Source organism: Vulpes vulpes, unplaced genomic scaffold (genome assembly GCF_048418805.1).
Source record: "Vulpes vulpes isolate BD-2025 unplaced genomic scaffold, VulVul3 u000000657, whole genome shotgun sequence".
Classification (NCBI taxonomy): Eukaryota; Metazoa; Chordata; class Mammalia; order Carnivora; family Canidae; genus Vulpes; species Vulpes vulpes.
In genome coordinates, this window is record NW_027325810.1 from 225,820 (window position 1) to 253,533 (window position 27,714).

The following is a 27,714-nucleotide window of genomic DNA, read 5'->3' on the forward strand; positions in this document are numbered from 1 at the left end:
AGTAGCATAAGAAAATCTTCATTTTGTTTGACTTCAGTAAATGTCAAAAATTAATATTTGGCAAACAAATCACAGTTCTTTTATGTTTTCATGTCTTTGCCTTTTATTCGAGCACAAACTCCATGTCTTAAAAACGAGACATGAAGATAAGGAGAAGGGATTTTGTCCTTATCATAATATGTGAAACATTCAATTTAGAACCAGAAAATCAAAGATAAGGGATCCGCATTGTATCAATACGAAAGTGATATAGAAACAGTCCGGTCGCCATTCAAAAAACAATATGAAGAATTCAAGTAAAAGAGGTTTGTTCTGTAGTATCTCTGAAGAATTGTTACCATTTTTGCTCTTGTTAACAAAGGATAGGAGTGATTTCAGCATTACCCATTAGCCTGTGTATTCTTCAGCTCCTGCGACATGCCTATGCAGTTTTTTTAACGTTAAAAAACAATTCTTGGGTTTGTTCAATTTGGTTAGCTTTTCTGTTTTCCAATATTCCTTCTCTGGCTGAACATAAAGGAATTTGTTATTAGATGTTCAGTATCGATATAACGGTTGTTACAGTAAAGGATATTCATTATCATTACTTTTGGCTGCAGGTAACAGAAGCGCGACAAACAGCGGTTTAATCACAGTGATTTTTCTTTTGTAAGACAATCTCAGGGGCAGTCAGTCCAGGGCCGGCACGGATGCTCAAGGAATGGGCTCTTCTGTGTTCCTCCTTTTTCATCCTTTGCAGGTGGCTTTCAAGCCTGCAGTCCTGAAAGTATCCCACTGAAACACTAAGAAAAGCGAAAGGCACAGGGCAGAAAAAAGTCCATGCCAGTTGCGCCTGTTCTTACCGTGAAGGCAGTAATCTCCAGAGCTCCACTGTTTTAAAATGTAGGTTTCGTTGTTTTGTTCAGGAATGATGAGGCCAACAGATCAGAAGATGATTATCACTCAGAGTTCCCAAGAGAAAGAAGGGCACATGGTGCCATGCGGGGCCACATGAGGTTGGTTGAAGGCAGAAGGCAGAGAGAGCTAGGGGAACTGCAGGAAAGCCTTTCTTAACGGTTTTCTCAGCAATGAATGGGCAAGACAAGGTAAACAGGTGTAGGATGATGTAGTCGGAATAATTTCACGTGGCCCTGAGCTGTAGGGGGCTGCCCCTAGTTGTCTGATGCCTAGCCCTGGGTAATTGGGGCAGCGTAAGAGCCAGCTAAACCCAGAATTGGGAGTACAGGCTTGGGATTGGTTAGTTTGCATATGAAAGGTGTACTTGCAGGTGAGTCATTTACTGTCTTTAAGAATCCAATAACCCTGGGAGGGGTAGTCCTTCCTTAGTCCAAAGTACCAAATATCAAAACATTAGATGCAGGAACTAGAAAATGTGGTTAATATAAACTCCCTTTTCTTTCCTTTGCTAGAACTTGTCATTTGGCCATCCTTAGCTATAAGGAATTCTGGGCATTTGGATATTGTTAAATGGGTGCATTGTTAATCCTAAAAAAAATAAGTAAATATTAGTATGGAAGAAGAAATGAATAGTTAATTCATTTGCTATTGCTATTGATTAAGTTGCTATTGATTAAGCAACTAAGTAGCATCTGGTACACAATGTCACATGTGAAGAACTGGCATCTAAAAGCACAGGTGTAGTTTAAATCCTAAGTTGCAAATTCAGATGCCTGCAGAGGACAGCTCTGCAATAAGGAGTGAAGTGTGCTCAGTGTAAGATTATAGGGAGTGCTGGGGACTGTGGTGAGATGGAAGGTACATATACTTTTCCAAGCAAAACTTAAAAAAAATAAAAACCTAAATGATTTGTGACCTATTGGCTACAAGTATGTGGTGCCCAGTCTAAAATAGGTGAAAAAAATTACAACTAAATAGAAAGAGGCTTATTAATTTTGCTGAAATGACTATAAATAGAATTATATCTCATTTATGTTACTTAGCAATCATATACTACATTTTCTAGGTAATTTGTTTCATTTATTTTTAGAGAGTGAGAGAATGCGCATTCACGAGCAGGGGATAGGGGCAAAGGGAGAGGGAAAGAGAGAATCTTAAGCAGGCTCCACACTCAGCGAGGAGCCAGATGTTGAGCCCTGTGTGGAGCTGAGTCTCACAACAGATCATGACCTGAGCTGAAGTCAAGAATCAGAGGCCTAACCGACTGAGCCACCCAGGTGCCCCAAAATTGTTGATATTGTGTGGTCACTTTGGGAAGGTGGTGTCTGTCAGACTGCTCCAGTAAAGACACAGTTCCCTTTGTGAGCAATTTGTGCAATGATGCATTGAGACTTCAGGAATATTCTTTTTCCATGAAGCACTTACCTGAAAGTTAACATCTGTTGATCCTTTCCTGAGTCAGTTATTATATTGGTAGTTACAAACTAGTGATTTTCTGGTTTGATCATTTCTTCTTCATTAGCTGGCATTCTTTTATGAAGAAGAGCTTTTCCTCCCAGCCCTAGCCCCAGCCCTTGTCTTGAGTTCAGTATGAACTCATGGATTATTTTGTATTCAGTGTGTTGTATTCCTTATTATCATTATTCATATTGATTCCCAAATTGTTTCCAGTTTTGCTTGGACCACTGAACTGCTGGATATGAGATATGTTTTCGTTATTTCCCACTCAAGGTGTGACTGTTTGGGGGAGTGATAGTATCTGTACCCCACCACCCCTAGCTCCCACTCTCTTTCTTTCTTCCCATTTGTCCCTTGACTTTCTGTTCCAGCAAAAGCCCTAGAGCTTGATCTGCATTTGGTGTTTCTTTCCCCTTTTACATGTAAAGTTTGTGGTAATCTCTTAGATGGGCTTTAGATGTGAATATGGTTTTATTTGTTCTAAATGTTGATTTTTATGGTGTGATGAGTGTTTAGGTGGCTACAGTTATTTGACAGAAAATTGGAATTCTCCTATTTTAACTATTTTTTTGGAGATGTGAAATATCTTTCAAATGAAGTTTGGGTAATCAGTAAGCAAAATCAGGTAAGTATTTAGAACCTTTTGAAGTGTGTTACGCCATTTGTTCCTACTCTCAAAAAAGAATCGAAAGACCCTTTGTGAGTCTTTGAGTTTCTTTGCTTTTCTATAACCTTTGTCTTTTTACTTGTGGACCAACATCAGTCATTCCCCCCCCCTTGTCAATCCACTGCCTACTGAGCCCCACCCACTTTTTTTTGTCTACTGTGTATAGAGAAATGGGAATTCAGATAACAATGTTGTTAGACTTGGGTATGACATTAGAATACATAGGGCCAATGAAAACCTGAAGACGTTCTGGAGCTTTATTTAGGGCTTGATTTTCCCAGAATGTCTACCTGCTTATTAAATAGTCATCCTGCCTTATTTCTAGTTCTGTAGTATATTCTAGTTTAGATAGTTAAACTGATGGTAAATAATCTAAAAAATTATATTTTATGTAATGATAATGAGGGAGGCAATACAGTGTTAAAAGGACGAGTGTCACCAGAATCAGATTCCTTGGGTTCAAGTCCTGGTCTCCCTGCTTATTGACGTGTAACTTTAAGTAGTTGCTTAACCTGTCTGTACTAGTCATTTCTCTTATAAAATAAAGATAATAATGCCTTCTCCAAAGGTTTGGTGAAGATTTAAAAAGATAATACATGATACGTGCATCTGAGTGGCTCAGTCGGTTAGGTGTCTGCCTTTGGCCTAGGTCATGATCCCAAGGTACTGGGATCAACCCGTGTGCCCCCCCCCCCCACCTCCTGTGTCAGCCTCCCTGCTCAGCAAAAAAGATAATATGTGGTAAATACAGAAGAGTGCCTTAGACTTGATAATTAATTGCTATTACAGCTAATATAGTAGTAAGAATATATGGATATTTACTCTGCACGAGTACACAAGGAATAGTGATCTCTGTTTAATAAAGCAGGTTATCAGATCTTTAGGGTAATTTATTTATGACCTGGCCTCCACAGACCATATGCATTCTACCCTCCCCACACCCATCCTGAAATTAGAATAAGTTCTAATGATAATTTGTTAAAACTTTAAGCTTCCTGTAGAGAGAACATAAGTTATTTTGTAATTCACTATTATTTATTTATTTATTTATTTATTTATTTATTTATTTATTTATTTATTTTTTAAGATTTCATTTATTTATTTATTCATGAGAGACAGAGAGAGAGAGAGAGCGAGAGACAGACAGGTAGAGGAGAAGCAGGCTCCATGGAGGGAGCCTGATGTGGGACTCGATCCTGGGTCTCCAGGATCAGGCCCTGGGCTGAAGGTGGCGCTAAACCGCTGAGCCACCTGGGCTGCCCCTACTCATTATTTAGAGGTATAGTTTATTTTATTTACTTTTTAAAAAGACTTTATTCATGAGAAACACAGAGACAGAAGCAGAGACATAGCAGAGGGAGGAGAAGCAGGCTCCCTGTGGGGAGCCTGCTGTGGGACTCGATCCCAGGACCCTGGGATCATACCCTGAACCAAAGGCAGATGCTTAACCACTGAGCCACCGGGGTCCCTAGACGTATAGTTTAAAAGGGACAATTATAGCTAAATACCCAGATGATATTAATTCTAAGGACTCTTTAAAAAACACTTTTTTAGGAGCAGCCCCAGTGGCTCAGCGATTTAGCGCCGCCTTCAGCCCAGGGCGTGATCTTGGAGCCCTGGGATCGAGTCCCGCGTCAGGCTCCCTGCGTGGAGCTTGCTTCTCCCTCTGCCTGTGTCTCTGCGTCTCTCTCTCCCTCTCTCTCTCTCTGTCTCTCATGAATAAATAAATAAAAATCTTAAAAAAAAAAAACAAAAAACTTGGGCACCTGGGTGGCTCAGTGGTTGAGCATTTGCCTTCAGGTCACGGCATGACCCCAGGGTCCTAGGATGAGTCCCACATCATGCTCCCCACAGGGAGCCTGCCTCTCCCTCTGCCTATGTCTCTGCCTCTCTCTCTGGGTCTCTCATGAATAAATAAATAAAATCTTAAAAAAAAACCCAAAACACTTTTTTTGATATACTGTAGAAATGCACAGCTTGCCATGAAATTACATTGTTGTGGAATGATATGTCCACTAGAGGTCGTGTTTTGATTTTATAATATATTTTTCATGCTAGTGTCAGGAAAACCAAAGAAAGACTAAGATGGGAAAAGTCCATTATTACTTTCTGCAAAAATAGTATTTAAAAAAGAAAGAAACCCAAGCTGAACTATTAGAGGAGCCACTATTGCATGCCATGGTTTTATATTTGACAGTCTGCTACTCAGTTGGTTAGAAAATTGATTTGTATTATTGAAATTAGCAATGAGATCTTTCTACCCAAGTTGGAAGCTTCTTTCTCTCTGATGCAAACTATTTCTGAATGATTATTTGCAGGTATAGTATCACATATGACTATTTTCCACATATTTATTTATTAATGAGTATGGATTTGGAGTGCTGCCTATTTGAGGAGTGGCCTATGCAAATTACTTCAATTCTCTAGACTTTGAATTTACAAATTCGTAAAATGCAAATAATAGCTATGACAGTATTAAGGTGAATCTCAACATTTAAGTGAAAGCTCTATGCAAATGGTAAAATCTGTGCACTTTGGAAAAACTGGTGTTTTTCGCCCACAGGGCACATGATGGGAAAGAATATAGGAACATCCAAATTTCATCTCTCCTTTTTGATAGAACAGCTTATTAGTTTATACTTACTTTTCTAAACTAGCCATTGTGGCCAATAGTGTATGTATTTTAAATGCGCTACTTTTAAGATACTTTATTTTAGAAAATGTTCTAAAGATTAACTGTAGCTGTCACAAATATACGTATGTGGAATTCATTCACCTGGGAGGCTTGATGTGCCTATTTTATATAGTCATAGTCTCACATGTGGAACTGCTCTCTGGTTTAAAAAAAAAAAAAGACTACTGATTCCTGGCAGTTTCACATTTTTTGTAAGTTTTTGCAGGACTAATGGGTTTAATTGAATTAGGCATTGCTGTAGTCTGTTTTTACTGATAATTTCAGTCCTGAGGTGGATAATGCCAGTGTTGAAGTGATAGATACCAACGTGATCAAGAAATGGGCCAGATAATTATGGTGTTCAATAAAGTGTGTGCTTAAAATGTTTTCATTATGTATCAGCCCCAAGTAACAAAGCCAATCTTAACTATTGTGTTTATAGCCTTGCAGGGAAGGCTCATTTGGCAATTTTCAGGATTTAAAATGCGATTTTTGAACTTTGGTATGCAGAAGTGCTTGTGAACATAAGTAGAGCATTATTGGCTCAAGACAGGAAGCAAATATTTTCATTATACATTATTATCTGATACTAAGATATATGTATATATGTCATAGGTGTATATACACATACATATGTAAATGGTAATCTCTTTTTCACTGTAAATATTTGGTTTTCACCTCGCACCCTTCCACCTTCCTGTTCTGTTAACTACTTCTGAGGGCCCTAGAGCTCCAGCACAAGTCTGCCCGGCCCTAAAACTTGTCACACCTTTATATTTACCAGACTGCTGTCTTTAAAATCTTTTGTCATCATAACCTACTATATATTTCTTGTATTTGAAAGGTTTCCTAATAAGTACGTAATATATAGATATTCTAAGAAGACTATTTATTCATGAGAGACACAGAGAGGGGCAGAGACACAGGCAGAGGGAGAAGCAGGCTCCCGGTGGGGAGCCCGACGTGGGATTTGATCCCTGATCCTGGGATCATGCCCTGAGCCAAAGGCAGATGCTCAACCACTGAGCCAGGTGCTCCCAAATGTCTATCTTGAATGGAAACTATGATGAAAGGTTGGGGATGTGTTAGATTCCAAGTTTGAGTCCCTGCTCTGCCATTTATTCTTATGACCTTGGGCGTGTCCCTTAATCTCTTGAGTTTGTTTCATTATCTGTTCAATGAGAACCATCGTGGTAATACCACAATTGATGAGTGAATATGTCATATCTAACCTACTTATTTCAGAAACATTGCTTTGGGTTTTGTTGTTGTTGTTACTCTTGTTTTTAATGGCGGTGGCTCTGTTTGAAATGTTTATTTTTTCCCCCTGTAGATAACAGACAAGAGAGTGTCCAGAAGACATGCCATTCTTGAGGTGGTCGGTGGTCAGCTTCGAATCAAACCGGTATGTATGTTATTCAAGACTTGTTTTAACTTTTTGCCACTCACCTTTTTCTAGCTCCTGATTAAAGTGACTTATTTCCTAAGATTATGAAAATAGAAAATGAATGTTAGAATATATCCTTCTTATTTCCAGAGGATAATTGGGAGATAACGATATAAACTATTTAAAGTATTTATTTTCCCATAAGGCAGTGCTACGTTTACACAGAATTTTAGTGAAAGATGACTACCAGTTCATGAATATGTTATGATTTTGCTCATAGCTGGGTATTGCAAATAAGGTCCTATAAGAAAGCTTATAACTATGTAATGGTTTGTTTTGGGGGGATGAGGTAGTGACCACAGTCATTTAAATGCTACAGAATTGTATTTTAACAGATTTCTCTATGTGTAGAATTGAATAGTTCTAAAATTTAAACCTTGTTCAACTTTAGAGTTGTATAAATAATTTTAATTTGAAAGTTCCTGTTGAGAGCTAAAATTTTAATTGCTTGCTTGAGAGTTTAAGCACTGCTGTATTGCAGGGATATCAGTTTCTGAGGATGTATTATACCTTTCCATTTGCACAATGTGCTGCAGGAGAATAAAATATGTGTAGAGGGTTCATCTGTTTTGGACTAGATGCTGTGGTGGTAGAATTATTATGGAATGAAATTAATTAATTTGTAACATTCTTAAACTTACAGGTATTTTTATCTTCTGTGTATAACTGCCTTTGATATCATTAGTTCTTTCCTTTCCACATAAAGTACCTTTATTATTCTACGTTGAGCTGTTTCCAAATTTGAGAATTATCCTTTTAATTCTAATATTGGAAAAGTTTTGAATAAAGTTGAATTTGCCCCATCTCACCATTGAATAAATATTTTTAAAAAGGTTTTATATTGTTCTGCATTATCTTCCTGAAAAGTGCTGATGTCTGTAGTCAGCTCTCTTGTGAGACCCCCTTTATTTACTATCAGTGGTTCACCTCTGAATCCCCTCCAACTCTTCTCTTCTTAGCGAGACTGACCAGATCATAAGCTCGTTGAGGATAGGAACGCTGACTAATCCTTGTATCTTTAGTAAGTAGCATAATGCCAAGCATATAGTAGAGTAGGTACTTAATTCATATTTGTGAATGCATGAATAAATGCTACAGTGAGAACTATATGTGGCACTTCTAAAAGTGGAGATAGCATGAATTTTTACAAAATTATGTTATTCCCAGCACCTAATTTCTAATGCCATTTCAATGAACAACTATGGTCTGAAATAAACAAGTTTTTTAAAATTGTTACTGAAACACGTTAAGGTAGAGAATATATGAATCTCTAAATTCCCATCCTGATAGAGCATATCATTTCTGATAGAGCATATCATTACTTTATATTTACTTTTATCAAAAAAGTAATTATGGCAAATGATGCACATGGCTCCTCAAGTGGAATACCTACAACTTAATACTACTTTATTTAGATTTACTGCTCTATCATTCGTGTTAATGAAATGGAGAACTTTATAGTGAGTATTAACTTTTTGGAAAAATATAACATCTAAATAGTCCTCAATGAATGATTTCCAGTTATTTTTGATACCAAAGCAGAGAATATCAGCTCCTGCTAGGTTTATAGATTTTTTCTAGATTTGTATTATTAGTATTCAAATCCTACTATGTATACATATATCACAAAATCAATAAACCAAGAGTACTCTTTACACAACTTAAAAAAAAAACAGATCCTTGGTTAATACCTATAATTTCTGATGTTTTTGAAGCTTGCTTTTGTTTCAAATAGCATCTGAAAAATTTATAGTAGCAGAAGAGTTGTAGACAATGACATGATCCATTTTAAGAACTCAGCACATTTATTTGTAAGCAAATTAATCAACTGAATTGTGAACAGTTGATAAATATTAGACTTTCTTTTTATATTCTTATTTACTCAGTGCTAAGAAGAAACCCTTCGTACAACAAAATTTACATGGCATTAAATTTTTTATGTATCAAAAGTAGGCCATTTGGGAAACCATAATTTTGACTAATGCATGAATATTGAAAAACTTACTTATATTATTTTCTCAGCGTTAATTAAGGATATTTTAGTTTTGAAGACTAGAATGTTTTCCAAAGTGGCTTAATCAAGATACTTAACTGGAGTTGTGTTTATACTTGGATGAAAAGTATTCAGGTATATTTTGAACTTGTGTGACTATTCAAAAAAGTAATAATATAAGTATACTTAAATTAATAGTGATTTTATTAATGGAAAATTCTCTCTTTGAGTTAAACTTTATTTTTTGTGAGGTGGGTCAGATTTCTGCATGAGTTTAGCAATTTTTAATTAAAAAAAGATATTTTGTAGAAAACATCCTTCACTTTTCCTTGCTCTTTAATTAGATTGTACTCATGTAAAATAACTACATGAAGTCAACAAGTGTCTTTTGCGTACCAAACTGTGGTAGGTATAAAATTAGAAGGTGGAGCAAAAATTTCTCATGAGGTCATAGATATAAAACTAAAAATTTTACATAATGTTTACTTAAGTTATACCTTTGTTTACACTTATCTTTTAAATATTATTTAGTATGATTTATGAACTTTCTAGTAAATGTAACCTTATATATATGGGAGGAAGATAAACATTTTTTACACTTTCTTGGTAGTATTGTTTTTGACAGCGTAGGACATTGAGGCCCTCTGGAGAATGCCTCATTTTACATAGTCAGCAAGTTGTAAATGGGAATTAGAACTCAGGTTCTTTGAAATCTATGCAGTATTTTTTTTTTCACCATATTTCCCAAGTCAGGATTCTTTTGCCATTTGGTATTTTCTTCTTTAAAAAAATTTCTTGAAGTTAAAAGTAACTTGATTTTTCTTCATAAGAAGTTTTGGTGCCTTCAGTTGAATAGAATCTTACAACTGAAAGCAACCTTAGATTCGGTCTTATGTATGTAGGAATTTTATTTGAGCCAGCGCTGGCATTACTTACCAGTGGACAAGAGGACTTTTCATCCATAAATGATACTGGGACAGTTTGTTATTTGTTTGAGGGGAAAAGAATTAGATCTGTACCTCAAACCATATACGCATCAGTTTTGGTTGGTTTAAAGATGAAAGTCAAAACTATAAAACTATTAGATTATAGATGAAAAAAACATTTGTGACCTTAGAGTAGGGAAAGATTTTAAAATAAGCGATAAAAAAGAAAGACTGAAAAAAATGCAATAACATTGAAATTAAGAACCTTTACTTAGCAAAGACTATAATGAAAATGAAAAATGTAACAGGGAGACATTCTTTAAAACACGTGTAATTGACAAAGGAGTAATATCCAAAATATATAGCAAATGTCTTCAATCAATGAGAAAGATAAAAATCCAGTGAGAAAATGTGCTGAAGACTTGAGTGGCACATTGCAGAATTGGAAATCTGATGTAGTAAACAGGAGTAAGGTGCTCAGCTTTCTTGTTAAGTGGAGAAATGTAAGTGGAACTGCAGTGAGATACTAACACCTGACGGATTGCAAAAATGGAAAGTCAAACAATTTCAAGTGTTGACGAGGATATAGAACAAGTAGAATAAAGATGAAGGCATTCGTTCCCAACAAGCCAGACCTCACACACATGTGATAGATGTCTACAAGCACCTGAAGAGCAAAATTGTTCATATCATAGCAAAAAACTAGACACAACATAATTTCCATCAATGGTGGAATTGATAAATACATTATAATATATTCATTTGGTGAAATGTCCTACAACAGTAAAGATAAATTAGAGTGAAAGCATGAAAAACTAATGGGATAGAGCCAGGAACCTGATAATGATAAAAGCAACCTTGGGAGAATATATGCAATATAGCTTCATTTATATAAGATGAAAAGGGGATCCCTGGGTGGCGCAACGGTTTGGCGCCTGCCTTTGGCCCAGGGCGCGATCCTGGAGACCCGGGATCGAATCCCACATCGGGCTCCTGGTGCATGGAGCCTGCTTCTCCCTCTGCCTGTGTCTCTGCCTCTCTCTCTCTGTCTGTGACTATCATAAATAAAAAAAAAAAAAAAAAAAAAATTTATATAAGATGAAAAGTTCTACAAAATAACAGTATATTCACAGCTGTAAGCTTAGGTGATAAAACCATAAAATTAAGGAATTGACAAACACTACAATAGGTATAATACTTAGCTCTGAAGGAACTGAGAGGAGAATGGGATGGGCAAGACTAAAAGGGACATCAAAAGTTAATACACTTTTTCTGAAACTGTGTGGTGGGTCTACACATAATATCTAATAACATGTGTTATATTTTTAAAAACTTACTATGGAGTACTTACTACATGAAAAAGGTTAGAGAAGAGTACAGTGTAGTGCATGCAGTTCCTTCTGTAATGCCAAACTTCCAAACATTGGAAAACATGAAAATGTGTATTTTAAGGAAATCTTCAGCTCTAGTACTAGAATTTGATTGCTCTTTTAGAACAATATTTCATTGGGTTCTGAATTTTATTCCATGAATTATTTATACCATACCACTTGAAGGAATGTTGCTTCTTGGACTTGGTGATGTGTGTATTGGTATTTTGCTTTATGCAATGCTTGATTTCTTGTTAATGTTAATGTAGTTTGAACAAAACGCCTCTCTCCTTGAAATAGATATATTTATTTATTCAGCTACTTCCTGTAGCTGTACCTGCAAGATGCAATTTAGAGAAATTTAGAAAAATTCTAAACTGACCATAATTGTGAATAGAAATGTTAAGGTCTTGAAAATAATGAGATAGAAGAGTGACTTCTAATTCATTTGTATTACCTTAATGTGTGCTAAATATCATTTACTCTCTGTTCTCTAGTCAGTCACAAATAAATTAATCCGGTAAAGGTTATATATACACAACTGTGATAAAATTTTGAGAGAAGTTTTAGCTTAAAAATTTTTTGTAACATTATTTAAATGAATTATAGTAAATGTTTTGTTATGACCCCTTCTGTAGGCTGTCTACTCCAAATTATGTTTAAGTGATTAAATATTTTTCTGCTTTCCTTCAAACTAGAAATCCAATCAAATAGAAATGTAACTTTGACAATAATAGATGAGTGCAATTAGAGCATTTACTAATTTGTACTTTTAAATTGGATGAATTGGTCTTTTTTTTCCTCTAGTATTTCCTTTTAAAAAAGGCTCTAGCTCTCAGCAGTTCTTGGAAATAGTGTATGTAGGAGATAACGTTAGCTCATGAGGAGATGATGTTAGCTTTTTTGTGTGTCATTTAAATTTAATCTACTGTCTGGTATCAGCAGGAAGAAAATGTATTATAAAGGCAAAATGACAGTGTTGTCTGTAAATGGCCGCATCCCCAGTGGTTAGTTATGTCCTCCGGGTGAATTCATAGCTGTCAGTGCTTTTATTTCATTTTAATAAAATCTTACTCTTTTTGGTTCTTGGACGATTGAAAGAGTGGTTTTATAACTACATATAAATTGCAAAAGATTAGATATGTTTTTGCAACTTGGTGTTAATCTTCAGAATATGCATCCTTGGGTGACTGCTCTTTTTCTTTGGCGCATTAAAATTCCTAAGTTGTGATTGTTTTTCTTCCTATGAGCGTACTTGGAAAACAGCTATAAAATATACAGTAGCTTTTCCACAGCTCGTTTTGTAAAAGAAAAAAAAAAAAGAGGAGGAAGAAGAAAGAAAGAAAAAAAGAAAAGAAAAACGAATGCTTTCCAAATTAAAAAGAGAAAACATTGAAAATAAGAGGAATTCAGGTTACACACATCAATCCTTAATGGTTATGATAATTACAAGAGAAACTATGGAAAACTGATTTGTATTTTAGTTCCATTTCTTCAGGATTAATGCATCCTTTGCACCACTTCTAAAATTAGAACATAATATTATTTAAGTTTGCACTTATAATCCCATGAATATGTTAAAAGGCACTTCCCAAAAATATGCTTCTCATAATAAGTGGCTCATATCTTGTTCTCACTGTGACTCTGGGCTTGCCAATATTTTGCCTGCCCTTATCTGCTTTTAGAATCAAAGTTAACTGAGCCTTATTGAAGGAATTAGAGAGCTTTCCATCTTTTTCTGGTCCAGGAAGACTTTGAATATTCAGAAAAAATTTAAATCCATTGAGGTCTGGTTTGGAGAGAGATTAGAAAGATTTTTAATTACTGATTGTATGTTTAAAATATTATCAGTCTAATTCCAAAAGACACACACACACACATACATGCTTTTTTTTCTAAGTCAGCTTGGTATATAATCTCTAAGATCATTGTCCATCTTGGCTGTATTTACAAATACATCGGCACAAAGCACTTGCAGTATACCACCAAGTTTCATGTGTGCCTGTGTCATTGTTTTCATTTCAAAATTTGCGTATATCTTCTCCCTTTTTGTCTATCAATATTGCTAGATTTTTGTCTACTTTATAACTTTCTAAAAACTACCCTTTGTTTTAGACTTCATGTGTGTGTGGCTTTTTAGTTGAAGTGTATATAGTTGGGTTTTTTTGTTTGTTTGTTTGTTTCTTTATGGAGGGAGGGGAGCAGAGGAAGAGGGAGAGAATCTTAAGCAGGCTCTATGCCCAGCATGGAGCCCAACACGGGACTTGATCTCATGACCCTGAGGTCATGACCTGAGCTGAAATCAAGAGTTAGATGCTTAACCTGTTGAGCCACGTCGGTGCCCAGAAGTATGTATGGTTTGGTATAGATTTTAAAAACTTATTCAATGAGTAATATTTGTCTAGGTTTAAATTATAGGATCAAATATTACATTAGTTTATAGGAATGTCATTTTTGCTCTTGGTGCTGGAATCCCCTGTATGAAGAATTTTAGAAGAAACAGATGATCATGGACGACATACATTGGTCCTCTTTCTCTTTAGATATTTGCTAAATACCTAATATTTACCACTTAAAATTTAAATGCTAAGCATATCCAACTGAGTAAAAAATACCAAAAATGACCATTTCTTTCACTTCGGGTTCATGGTGCCTTATTAAAAGAATGTAATTAGTTTCCTTTTTTAAAAAGTATTTTACCTTTTCTACTCTTTGAATATTATGCCTTTGTATTTAACATCTTGGCCTTTGAGAATTTAGGACTGTTGTAATTTAATGTTGCTTAGAGATTCATCTGAATCTTTAAAATACTTATGAATAAGAGCATGGTCGTATCTTAGCCTATTAGAAGCAAACCTCATTTATAGAATATTCGAGGTTCAGGCAGAAGCTATGAATATTTCTGTCCTGACTCTTGTCCCTCTTGCTACCCAGCATTCCTGACTCTGATGATTGTGGTGTTCTCAGGGAAGGGGAGGCTTCCTTTAAAAGTCCGAGGAATAACAGAGAACAATTTCCAAGCACAGCAATGTGCACAAGCTCAGAATCTGGTGGTTTGTCTTGGCTTCAAAACTCTAGCCATGAGCCAGGGTCATCTGAGAGATAAATTAGGGGTGGTTGATACCGTAATGAAAGGTTTCTAAACGTGAAACTATAACTTGATTTTTAAAAATCATTCACAATCCTTTTTAGCAATGTGGTGTTACATAAATACGGTGTTCCACTGCAAGTCCATTCTTATGAAGTCTTGTATATAGTTTGTAAAATAACTCTGGCCTGTAAAATAATCCCCTACCAAATTTGTATGATCTCTGTTTTTAGCTTCTATTTCTACTCTTTATCTCCAAATTTTATTTCACTCCTTTCTTTTAACAAACTTAAAGGAAATAGAAATGTTTTTAATTGCAGATACACATAGGAAGGACTTATGGCCAGATCCTCATGAAATGAAATTGCCAGTACCAGATAGATCATATTCATTATAGCTTTCAACATTGACTTTCTTTTTTTTTTTTTTTTTTAATTTGGGTATGTAGACAACAATGCTTATTTTTTATTGGCAGCTTTTCTTGTAATGCTCCCTTTTCTATATTAGTCTATATTAGAAAACTCCTGTGAGGACCAAAAACAATTGAAACAAGCTATGTTTGCTTGAGAGATTTGATCAATATCTCTCTCCCTATAATATTTTTTAATCATACAAAGAAAGAAGTTACTGGGGAAAAGAAGTGTAAAATAAGCTAGCCATTTCAAGGGATTAGTATGGATATGAAAGTTGGGGGACTCAGTTTCCATACTGAGAATTATTTTTCATATTTCTTTTTCTAATGTTTGATTGTCACTCTTAAGCAAATGTCTTTTAATTAGTTAATTGATAACTTTGCTTTTTTCTTTGATTCCTTGAGAAGTGAGAAGAATATTTTAGCTCTTTTTCCTTTTTTAGGTTTAGATAATATTATGGTACTTATATAAGTGCCAGATTTATTAGACTTTAAAGTCCAAGTTTGTAATGAAATTGTATTGATACTGAAATTTTGAATCAGTTTGTGTTTAGTTGTGTTCTTCTCATAATTTAGAATTACATCACTGTATTCTTTTTTTACTTGTTAGATACACACAAATCCATGTTTTTATCAGTCTTCCGAGAAGAGCCAGCTCTTACCATTGAAGAAAAATCTATGGCGCTGGTTGAGTCCTGGAGACAGTTTTTCTTTGCTAATCGACAAATACATTTTCTGTGTTTTCTCTACACACTCTGAAACAGAAATGGAATGTACTTTAAGGTAAGATTGCCTGATGAAATGAGATTAAGTAATGGTAATTATAACCTGAGGGCGCCTGGGTGGGTCAGCGGGTTAAGCATCCATTGGCCTTCGGCTCAGGTCAGGATCCCAGGTTTCCTTGGATCAAGCCCCCTGTCGGGCTCCCTGCTCAGCGGGGAACCTCCTTCTCCGGCTCCCTCTGCTACTCTCCCTGCTCATGCTGGCTCTCTGTTTCAAATAAATAAACAAAATCTTTAAAATGGTAATTGTAACCTAATGATAATTAGGTTACTTAATTGGTAATTGTAACCTAATTCCTCAGCCATCCACAAATGCTCCAGTAGAAACTTTTCTAGGATTAAACTATGTTGGCAGTATAGGAGTTACATGGGATGCATGTGGTTATGTGTTTGTATTTCTCTAGAAAACATTTGACATTGGAAACCTACACCTCAATAGTGATTGCCTGCATATGTGGTTTCTTTTGCCAATGTGTTCAGAATGTATTTTCCATCTAATAGTACCCAAGATAGTTAATTTGAAACCAACTATGTTTTCTTAACCTTTCCTTTTAGCTTTTGTAGTTTTATTAAGTTATTAATCCCTCTGGCTTAGATTACATGCATATAACTCCTCTTTCTTATGAAAATAACAGAAAATATAGAATTGGGAAACTGAGGATATGAGATATTACAATTTGATGTAATATGTAATATTTACAATTTGATGTAAAGTTAAAATTAATGCATTAGTTTTTTTGAGGCAGTCATTAGCAGATATTATTTGCCTTTTTCAGCTGTTAAATTATAGTCTACATAAACTAGATTTATAGAAGTAGGTAGACAAAAGTACACAGAATGTGTTCTGTAATTACAGTAGTACTAAAAATCAGCCAGTTGTGGGTTAAATGGGTGTATGCATCTGTTAAAACTGACCAAATCATGTGCTTCAGATCTGTATATTGCAGTAAATACAAATTACATCTACAGTTTTTCAAACTAGGAAATGAAAAATTATGTGAGAAAATGGTTTTTGATTTCAGTTAAATGAAATTCAGTCACTGTTGCTTGCAACTTTACCTATCTTCCTCTTCTTTTTTCTCTTATTACACAGGTAGAAACAATGCTATTTTTAACCAGCTATTGAAATGAGAAATATAAAGATTTAATTTTTTTTATTACAGTAAATTTCCACAGTGGAATTAAATCATTTTTAAAAAAATCAGGAAAATATTGCACATCTCTATAAAACAGAACACAATCATTGCCTTATGTTTAAAGTATTATATGTCAGCTTTAATTTTATTTATATCCATTCAAACAAGCTTGTCCCCTTAACTTGAAAGACTAATGCTGTACCTTAAATAAATGAGATTGTGGGCTGACTAAATTCTGAATATTTTTAGTATTGACAAAAGTAAGAATACAATCCAGCAGCACTGTATTTTTTTAGGTTATTTATTATGAGTAATATCATTTGGTATATTGTTGCTGTGAAGCTGTGTTTTGAAAGAGGTAATATTTTGCGCATGATTTGGTCATTGTTTGCCTGGATTAGAGCAACCAAATTAATTGTGTTATTTTATATTTTAAAAACCCATGTGCTTTGTGGCAGTGGTTGGGTCCCTGATGCCATTATGAAGTTTTTCTTCCAGCCAGTTGTGAATATAAAAAAGATTTGAACAACAAAAGAACAGCATAAAAACCTGAGAAAACAAAGCTTGCCATTTCTTTCACTTTTCATTTTACTCATACTGTTTTCCATGTAGTAGTCAGATTCTGTATAAGAAATCCTATTTATAACCAACTCCTGGGGAGTATGTGGGTCTGTTCACATCAGTTCTCATCAGTTTGTTCATTTCTCACTCTTTTCTGTATATATTTCTGTGAAATTATTCTGCTAGAAATACCAAAACCCATACTTTTTTGAGAAGTCAGAGAAAGCCAAATTAAAAAAAAAAACAACTTAGTTTTATGTTTTTTTAAATTACATTATGGCATATTTCATTCAGAAGCACCAACATTAATTTTTCATTCTTACTGCCTCTCCAGTAGCAAGTGCTCAGCAAAGATTGGGTTCTTAAATATATGAATGAGATATTGTATAGCATTTTGTTTTTGTTTCTGAATTTTGTATCTGAATTTCACTGATGAAGTGCAACATTGTCTCTCTAGGGAGATTATTTTCCATAAGACACTGTTAAGAAAAGTACAGTAAACCTCATGTCATGCAAAGTTATTTTTTTTCAAATTGTTAAAGCTCTTAATTTTTAGGTTTCATATAAAAAGCTAGTTTTATTCACTTTAATTTCAACAAAACAGTAAAATGAAAATACCACTATAGTATGATAATATACATGCCTACAATTCATTTATGATTTTAAAAATTTATTTCTAGATCCAATTCATTTATGTTAGCATATTTTATATTAAAGATAAAAAATGTATAATTTATATTTAAATTTAATTTGGAGTATATTTTTAAGATTTAAGAATAACTTAATTGCTAAAACAGACTTTAAAAAGAAGAAAGCAGTTTTCTCCACTACCCAAGGAGGAGTCTTTACAGCGTTATTCTGCATGAATGCCCTGTGGGGTACCTAGCACCCCCCAAAGCCACCAGAACAAGCTTCCTGCCGGAGTCAGGGATTCCTGTCATAACTTAAAGGAAAACTTTCATAGAGTCTGGAGCCTTTGATGTTCCGGAAATGAAGGAGGAGGATGTCCTCAAATTCCTTGCAGCAGGAGCCCACTTTGTTGGCACCAACCTTGACTTCCTAATGGAACAGTGTGTCTACCAGAGGAAAACAGTGCATCTACATCATAAATTGAAGAGAACCTGGGAGAAGCTTCTGCTGGCAGCTCATGCCACTCTTGCTGTTGAAGACCCTGTTGATGTCAGTGTTACATCATCTGGGAATACTGCCAGCGAGCTGTGTTGAAGTTTGCTGCTGCGCCAGAGCCACTCCTGCTGCTGGCTGCCTCACTCCTGAAACCTTCACTAACCAGATCTAGGCAGCTTCTGGTAATTACTGAATCAAGGGCTGATCCTCTCACAGAGGCGTCTCATGTTAACCTGCCTACCATTGCTCCGTGTAAGTCAGACTCTCCTCTGCACTCATGGACATTGCCATTTCTTGCACCAAGGGAGGCCAGTAGTGAGTCTGATGTGGTGGACGCTCGCGTGGGAAGTATTGTGCGTGCATGGCGTTCCCTGTGAACACCCTTGGCAAGTCAGGCCTGATCTCTGCTTGCACAGAGATCCTCAAGAGCTTAAAAAGGAAGAGATGCCTGTTGCCGAAAAGGCTGTGACCAACAAGGAGGTTCAGGGTGAATGCTCTGCTCCAGCTCCTGACTTCACCGCTACCCAACCTGAAGTTGCAGGCTGGTCTGAAGGTGTGCATGCACGTGGCCTCTGTTTCTCTTCAGCAGTTCCCTGCTGAAGACTGGCACACTCAGCCTGCCCCTGAAGACTGGTCTGCAGCCTCCACTTCTCAAGCCACTATTGAATAGGTAGGAAGACCCACCGAGTGGTCTTAAAGTGCTCTTCCACAAAGGCAGACAAAATGGAAATAAAGTTGATGGAAAATAAATGGTTTCTAAAAGTTGAAAAAAAAAAAAAAGAATTGGTGGATTCATACTTCCCAATTTCAAAACCTGCTACAAAGCTATAGTAATGAAGACAGTATGGTACTAGCATAAAGAAAGACATATAGATCAGTGAAATAGAACTGAGGGTCCAGAAATAAGCCCCTACATTATGGCCAACTGATTTTTGGCAAGAGTGCCAAGACAATTAAATGGGAAAAACAATAGTCTTTTCAACAAATGGTGTTGGGACAAGTGGATAGTGACATGCAAAGGAGTGAAGTTGGACTCCTACGTCACACCATATAAAAATGGATCAGAGACCTAAATATTAGAGCTAAAACTATGAAATTAGGAAGAAATACAGACATAAATCTTTGTGATTTTGGATTAGGCAGTGGTTTCTTAGATATAACACTGAAAGCACAAGCAAAGAAAGAGTGGATAAATTGGACTTCATCATGGTTAAAAGTTTCCTTGCTTCTAAGACACCATTAAAATTGTGGAAAGACAGTTCATAGAATGAGAGGAAATATTTGTAGATCATATATCTGATGAGGAACTTACATCCAGAAAAATAAAGAGCTCTTACAATCCAACAATAAAAAGGCAAATAAACTAATTAAAAATGCATGAAGGATTTGAGTAGACATCCCCAAAGAAGATATTCAAATGGCGATTATCCACGCACATGAAAAGATCACATGATTAGTCATTAGGAAAATGCAAATCAAAACCACAATGGGATAAGACCGCACATCTTCTAAAAAGGGTGTACTCAAAAAGACATATAATAACAAGTGTAGTTGAGGATGTGTAGAAATTAAAATGCTTATGCATTGCTGGTGGGGTTGTAAAATGATACAGTGTCTGGAATGTATTCTGACGGTTACTCAAAATTTTAAACTAGGAATTACATGTGGTATGCAATCTACTCCCAGGTATGTACCCAAAAGATTTGAAAACGTGTCTACACAAAAACTTGTATGGTTCCATTTCTGTGAAATGTGTAGAAAATGTGAATCCATAGAGGCAGAGGTAGATTAGCAGTTACCAAGGGCTGGAGAAAAAGGGAATGCAAGGGGACTAGTAATTCATACAGGATTTCTCTTTGAGGTGATGCATAGGATCTAAAAGTAGATGCTGATGATGGGTGCATTATAGATTAATTTTGTTTTTTTTGTTTTTTGTTTTTTGTTTTTTTTTATAGATTAATTTTGTAAATGTCCTAAAAACTGCTAAGTTCTACTTAGCATGAATTTTTGTTTATATGAATCAAATCTCAATAAAGCTATTATTTTAAAAAAGTAACTCAGTTAGCTTTATTATCCTGTATTTAGGCAAGTTTCCAATTTTTAATTTTTTTATTTAGCAAATTCTGGTAGCATTACATTATAAATCCCGTGATGGTTGATTGCTCATAGAAGGATTGGAGATAAAATAAAAACACAGCTGTATCAGAGTGACAATATTTGATATTTAAATAAAAGTATAATAAAATAATGCATACTTTGACCTATTTGGAACTAAATATCAATTAGAATTTTGTTCGTGGATTAGATTATCTTTTGTTGTCACATTTATTCTTGGCAAATATTTTAAAAAGTTCTCTATGGGACACAAAAGTGTGTATTCATCTTGAATTTCTGCCACAAGAGAAGATAAACTAGAAATAGAATGGACAATGTTGCTTAGTTTCTAATATTATAAATTGTGGAAAGCTATTGCACAATTGAATTTTTCTTAATATTTTTCAAATTAAATATTAAGAGAATTTAAGGAAACATCGTAACTTGGAAGCACACCTGTATCTTCTGAGTAAAATGGATCTGAATATTGGAAGGGGAGTGAGGTATGATAGTTGGGAGAATCATACGTTTTCAGTCTATCTCCAGGGCCTGGCACAGTACCTGACACACCGAGGGGTTATACAAATACTTACGGAATGGGAAGGCGCAGTGTAGGGAATACAGGCAGTGATACTGTAATGGTGTTGTAACAGATACCTGAGCACAGCACGACCTGTAGAGAAGCTGAGTCGCTGTGTTGTACACCTGAAACTAAGGTAACACTGTGAGTCCACAATGCTCAAATAAAAACAGGTATTTATTGAATGAGAAAAACTGCCCCGTTGCACAGTAATGTAGTTGTCTTTTGGCTGATTTCTGCCATTGAAATGCAGTCGGCCTTTGGAGATGATTCCTATATAGGCAATAAAACAAGCCATTAAGTAGTGTCTTCTCAGCTGGACACATTTCTAAAATCTCTGTCTTCCATTTTTACACACAGTGAAATTCACCCTTTTTAAATGTGCAGTTCAATGTCCTTTGGCAAATGTATGTAGTAGTGCAATTTCCACCACAGTGAGCTAGAGAACATTTCCATTTCCATTTCCCTAGGAAGCACCCTCATGCTCCACCCCCAGGCCGGGGCAACCACTGATCTGATTTCTGTCCCTGTAACTTTATGTCTTCAGAATGTGGTAGGAATGGAATTATATGATATGTAGCCTTTTGGTGTCGACTTCTTTGACTTAACAAAATGCCTTGGAGATTCATCCCTGTTGTGTATCAGTAGTTTATTCGTTACTATTTCTGGATAATATTTCCATCTATATTTTCAGATTTTCAAAAAAGTACATTTGTTGGATTGTCTGTATGTCTATATAATGAATAATGACCCGTCAGCTTTGGATGATCTTATTGCACTTTGCAGCAAGTGGGAGGTAGTCGGTTCTGCTAGTGTGTTCCACACGTGACCGTGGATGCTCCTAAATGTCAGAACATTTAGCTTCCAGTTGGACTACAGGTTTGGGGAGATTTCACAAATGGCTATCCTGGCTAGAACTCCAGTGGCAGCCACGTGTGAACATGACATCAGGATTTTATTTTTGTTTCTTCAAAAGCCAAATTAGCTTATCTGATGTTCTTGCGGTTTGCATTTTCTCTTTGGATGCTGGGTAGCGATGTTAACTTTTATGAGCTATCCGGAGAAGTACTAAGTACATAGCACTTAAGCCTTAAGAGAGATGGCTGCTACCCATCTGTAAATAGCTGGTGATTTCTAGGCCAATGATTTAGAAAGATAAATGTATTTTGTGCTGGTATAGTGAGCAGATGAAGAACATATTTTAGTCATATATTTCATTCTAGTATGTTACAATCTTTTTTTGTATTGCAAAGGCCAAGGAAAGGATTACAATTGATTGGTTAGATGTCCTTGGGGGAATCACATTTATGATGACGTGATACAATCCAAGTGTTTTCAGTGATTTTTAATTTTATTTTATAGGAATAGTCAGATGCTTGATGAAGATAATATACTGAGTGGTACATCAAAATCTTTCTTGGCTCACTCACCTGATGAGACAATGGGTGCCCCACAGCTGGAAAGAAGCACAGAAGTAGCTGAGACCCAGACTACTACTGCAAATAATGAGGTAAGAAATTTAGGATCTCATCCATTTGTAATATACTCCTTATTCAAGGAGAGAAAAGACAACTGGAATTAGGCCTATCATGACCGTAATACTGGCACTGCTGTTTTTAGGTTAAGCTGAACAGAATGTACTAGTCCCCGTGTCAACTAATAGAGATAATGAATTTCTTTCTTTGAGGAATTTGACTAATTCAGTCCAGGGTTGCAGATAGAATTTTTTTAAAAAGGTAGTCTTCTGCCAAGCAAATAATTTTACAATTTCATTAAAGGTTGCATGATAATTTTAGTAATAAATACATACATGCCTTTTTAGTGTTTCCTAGGTGAGCATAGAGAGCTCAGTAAGCAACAGTCAAACCCTGCCGAGAGGAGAAGAATCCTTCCAGCATGGATGTTAACGGAAGATCCAAGTGATCAGAACCTTTCAGCGCCAGTCAGCAGCGAGGGTAGGTTTTGTTTAGAAAACATTAAGCAGAATTTGGAAGTTTTTCTGAACAAATGAAGTTAGACTAGTGGTTGTGTGTCAGTGATCACTTAGCCTAACATTTTTTTAGACATGTATGTGAAATCTAACTTAAAACGTAAGTTATTATTTTATGTCCTTTATCATACAGCATCGTCCTAATTACCTTTTGATTTAATAAGTGCGGTTCATCTTATGTGCTGGACATATATTAATTTAGATCTTCAAACACATGTGTTGGTGTCACGTCAACGATAAAAGGCTAGCACAGTAAGAGCTTTCTAAATTGTTTGAGTAAGAACTGCTGAGCACACAATATTATGCGCTGGAGGATGCAAAGGAGAGGACCTCTGTCCTGGCACAGCTCACTGTCATGGCAGATGCCACAGTGATTTATGTCACGGGCTGGGCATCCCATTGATTCAGGATCATGAAAATGTTTGATGTGTTGTCTCTGTTGGTCTTTTTTGCAACTTTGTAGCCATCTCAGGTTTAGTTTCTATTGACTGCTTGTTTTCTTTCATACTGGTCACATTTTCCTGTTCATTCTCAAGTTTAGTAACTTTCTAGGGGATAGTGGATGTTAGGAATGATACATTGTAGAGATTTTTGATTTTATGTTCCTCTGAATATTTTTGTTTTAATAGACAATTAATTTGGCATAATAGGCAACTTTCTTCTAATAGGCGATTGATTTGGGCCCTAACGTCTGTCTCCCCTGTTGTGGTCAGCAGCCACAGCCTCTGCGTAGCCCTAGTGGCTTCCAGCTGCTGCTTTTCCTCCCAAGCACGTGTGGCTCAGCAGCCAGCCAAGGACTTAGCAATTTGACATTAATTTGGACAAGAATGTTATATAATACACAATATACTTAAAATGCCAAAGCTTCAAAATAAGATAGAAAAGTCTTTGGATTCTCGCATGTCTTCTTTTCTCATAAGCAGACTTTGAGGGGTACTTGTAAAAGCAAATGTAGGTTACTTGATTCCTTTAAAGACAGAAAGATTTAGAAGTACACGTAAGACAGTTTGGTACCTGAATCCAGCTAATTAAAAATTGAAATAATTTGACTTTTATCTGCCGAGTAGTTTTTTATTGTTGTTGTTTTGTTAGTTTGAGTAATAAGTCATCCGGGTCAATAGATCAATGCTAGAGATTTTTAAAAATCAATTTTTAGAGTGCATTTTGGACTCATTTAGAAGTAGGTTACTTTCTTAGGTATTTTGCAGCTTTAGTGCTATGCTTTGTTCATTGATAGCTATTTAGATTATCTGATTAACTTGATATTTTGGAAACTTTCGTATCATTAGGTACAAGACAGATAACATGAACTGACGTTAAGTGGCTGCTCCAGGATCACGTAATAAAGGCCAGAGCTGTAACAGACCTAGCTCAGTCTGACTTTAAAGTCCATCTTCTGAGCTATGGTGCTATACAGCCACCTAAATTTACCCCTTCTATGTTGTGGTGTTTTTATTCTTTTCTGTTTTAATATTATGCCCTTGCATTCTCTCCTAGGTCTTTTCTCTGTGTAACTCTTGGTTTAATCCCTAACTGTACCTGAATATTTGCTGTGATCAGGCTGTCCTTTTCATTTTTTCAGCCAATATAGTTCTAGTTTATTTTTCTGGGTCCCCAGGTACTAGCCTTCAGATGTTATCATGAGTTTCTTAGGCTTGAGGTAAACTTTTCTCCATGTCCCTTAGTGATTGGCAATTGAATATACATTCACTTGGGTGAGCTTTCAGAGCTTCTCTTCTCTTCTCTTGGCTTCCAGTCATCTCTGCTCCCTTAGCCTTCTAGGCTCTGGGACAAGTCATGATTCCCGGGCTATGACACTCCTGCTGGATTGCAAAAGGAGCTTTTACTTTGTAACAGGTATCGTACTACTCTCCCATCTTCTTCTTCTCCCATCTTCTAACCCTCCAACACGAAGTCATGGAAAGTGGCATATGCTGAAAAAGATTGAAGTCGTCCCCAGATCACTTGGTTTGCATTTAATTTTAGACTCTGAGTATTTTCCACATGGCCACTCAACTCAGACTGTAAATGTTGAACTGACATTCTATTAATTTAACTATAGTTTAAAATTTACTCTAAGTGCTAGTTATTCTGTGTTTACTTTATTTCCAGCAGCCCTAAATTATCTAATTCTAATAGTTTTTAAGTCTTTCAGATTATCTAGCTCTACAGCCATGTCTACAAAATTATGATAATTCTTCTTCTTCTGCTCTACCTACCTACCGCCTTTAAACAAAATTTTGTTTCATGAACCAGACCCTATACATTTTAAATAAGAGTGGATGAAATTGGGGTGGCTGGGTGACTCAGTCAGTTAAGCATCTGCCTTTGGCTCAAGTACTGGGATCGAGTCCCACTCAGGCTCCCTGCCCCGTGGGAAGCCTGCTTCTCTCTCTCCCTCTGCCTGCCGCTCCCCCTGCCTGTGCTCCCTCTCTTTATTTGTTTTTGCAGATAAATAAAATTATTTATTTGTTATTATAAATAATTTACTTATCAATAAATGAAATATTTTTAAAAATGAATAAAATTGGCATCTTTATCTTGTTCCCGATTTTAATAGAAATTCTATTAGTATTTCAGTACTAAAGTGATTGGTATTCAATTCTGATACTCTTATCATGGTTAGGATGTTTTTTCTTTTTCTTATTTTCCCTTCAGAAACAACTACTGAATTCTTTAACAAGTTTTTTGGTATAGAAATAGTCCTGCAAAGGGGTGGAGGGGGTGGAGGCAGGGAGGGCATAGACGAGCGGTGGGATGGGCGTGGGGCTGAAAAAGAAAAAAAAAGAAATAGTTCTGCATTTTCTTGTGTCAGTGTAATTAGTGATGTTGGTAGATTTCCTAATGTACCATGCTTGGGTTCCTGGAATATGTTTTATTTGTCATGATGGCTTATTATTTTTAAGCTCTGTTAGATCAGAGTTGCTGATATTTAGCTTAGAACATTTGTGTTTGTATTTCAAAAGTGTGATTAGTATTTTCCTCCATATGTGCCATCTATGTCAGATGTTAGTGTTGAGCTGTGCATCTATTGTATACAATGAATTAGGAGATTTTTCCAAAGGACAGTTTGAATAACAGAAATACCTGTTTCTTTATTGAATCTTTTTATATCACAATCTGGGCCTGGTTCCTACTTTTAACAGTTGTCCTAGCCCAGGAATAGGTAAGTTAGACCAGTAGAAAATGAATGAAACACCCAGAAACAGATCAAATTAACATATAGTTCATATATTAAAAATTATCAGCTCAAATTGGTAGGGAAAGGATGCATCATTACTATAAAGGATGTTGGCAAAATTAGCTTTCCATTTGGAAGAAAACAGTGTTAGAGCACTACCTCATACTGTATTCTTAAATTTTTATTGAATTAATAGTCCTAATGTAAAAATTAAAACTACTAAGGCATATGAAGAAAAAATGGAAACAATATTTTTATTACTTCTGGGAGGCTTTCTGAAGATGATAGGGAGCTTGGGACATCAGGGAAGAATTGACAGCATTTAGGTTAAAAATGAAAAAAAAATTTGTGGCAGAAGAGACTATAAACAAAGTCAGACTGGCAAACCTACCGGGAGATGTTACCTGTCACACTGAGAAAAGATAGAAGGTTAGTACTTGTTTACTTAGTAACAAAAAAAGGTAAAACTCAGAAGTTTGGGGCATAGTATATGACATACTACAGAAGAATAAATACAAATAGGCAATAAATATATGACTACTTTGCCAGTATCTCTTACATATTTAAGTATATAATACTCCTTGATTTATAAATTCTTATTCTTAAAAAAAGATTCTTATTCTGCATTTTTATCCCACAACAATAATAGCATTTATAGTTTTAGTCCTGTGTGTGTTTACATATATGTATTTGTAGGTATATTGGGTTAACCCTAGCAAGTTAGGAAGGGTACACTTCAAATTGTTAATATAACTGTTAGGGTTCTTAAAGTTGGTTGGATGTAGTTGTAATGACATATGCGTATAGTTGGGCTATCATTCATATACTGTCAGTGCAATAGCTCATGTAAGTATAAGTAAATGCAACTAGTAATACTAAAAAACAAGTGATTTGTTTTAACAAATTTTCTTTTATATTGTAGTCATTTAACTGTACCTATTCTAGATTAAAAAAATATTTGGTATGCCAGATTTGAAGATTGTTAGAAGCTAACTAAGCTATTTATTTTATTGACTCTTTGTAAAGAGCATTTTTGCAACAATATCAGAGTGGCTTCTTCCTATGTGAAAAGATATTTGTAAGTAGAGAATTTGGAATCTTAAAGAGTTTTTTAAGTATACATTTTCAATTTTATGATTTTTTAAAAAAGATTTTACTATTATTAGAGAGTATATATACTCAAGCAGGGGGTGTGGGGTGAGTGGAGGGTCAGAAGGAGAGACTTTAAAGCAGACACCATGCTACTCAGTGCCTGTGATCTCATGACCCCCAAGCATGGCCTGAGCCAAAACTCAAGAGACTGAAGCTCAACTGACTGAGCTACCCAGGTACC

At 35.6% G+C, this 27,714-nt stretch overlaps 1 protein-coding gene and 1 pseudogene across 1 annotated transcript in view; both read left to right on the top strand.

The window, feature by feature from the left end:
• APLF (aprataxin and PNKP like factor) overlaps positions 1-27,714 on the top strand; it is a 69,469-nt gene that overhangs the window by 10,301 nt on the left and 31,454 nt on the right. Inside the window, exons 2-5 of the mRNA XM_072746145.1 lie at positions 7,030-7,101; positions 15,543-15,715; positions 22,573-22,720; positions 23,033-23,165. Coding sequence (XP_072602246.1) covers positions 7,030-7,101; positions 15,543-15,715; positions 22,573-22,720; positions 23,033-23,165 — 526 coding nt within the window. The remainder of the gene's footprint in view (positions 1-7,029; positions 7,102-15,542; positions 15,716-22,572; positions 22,721-23,032; positions 23,166-27,714) is intronic.
• LOC112934367 (small ribosomal subunit protein uS2-like) lies at positions 18,274-19,233 on the top strand (annotated as a pseudogene).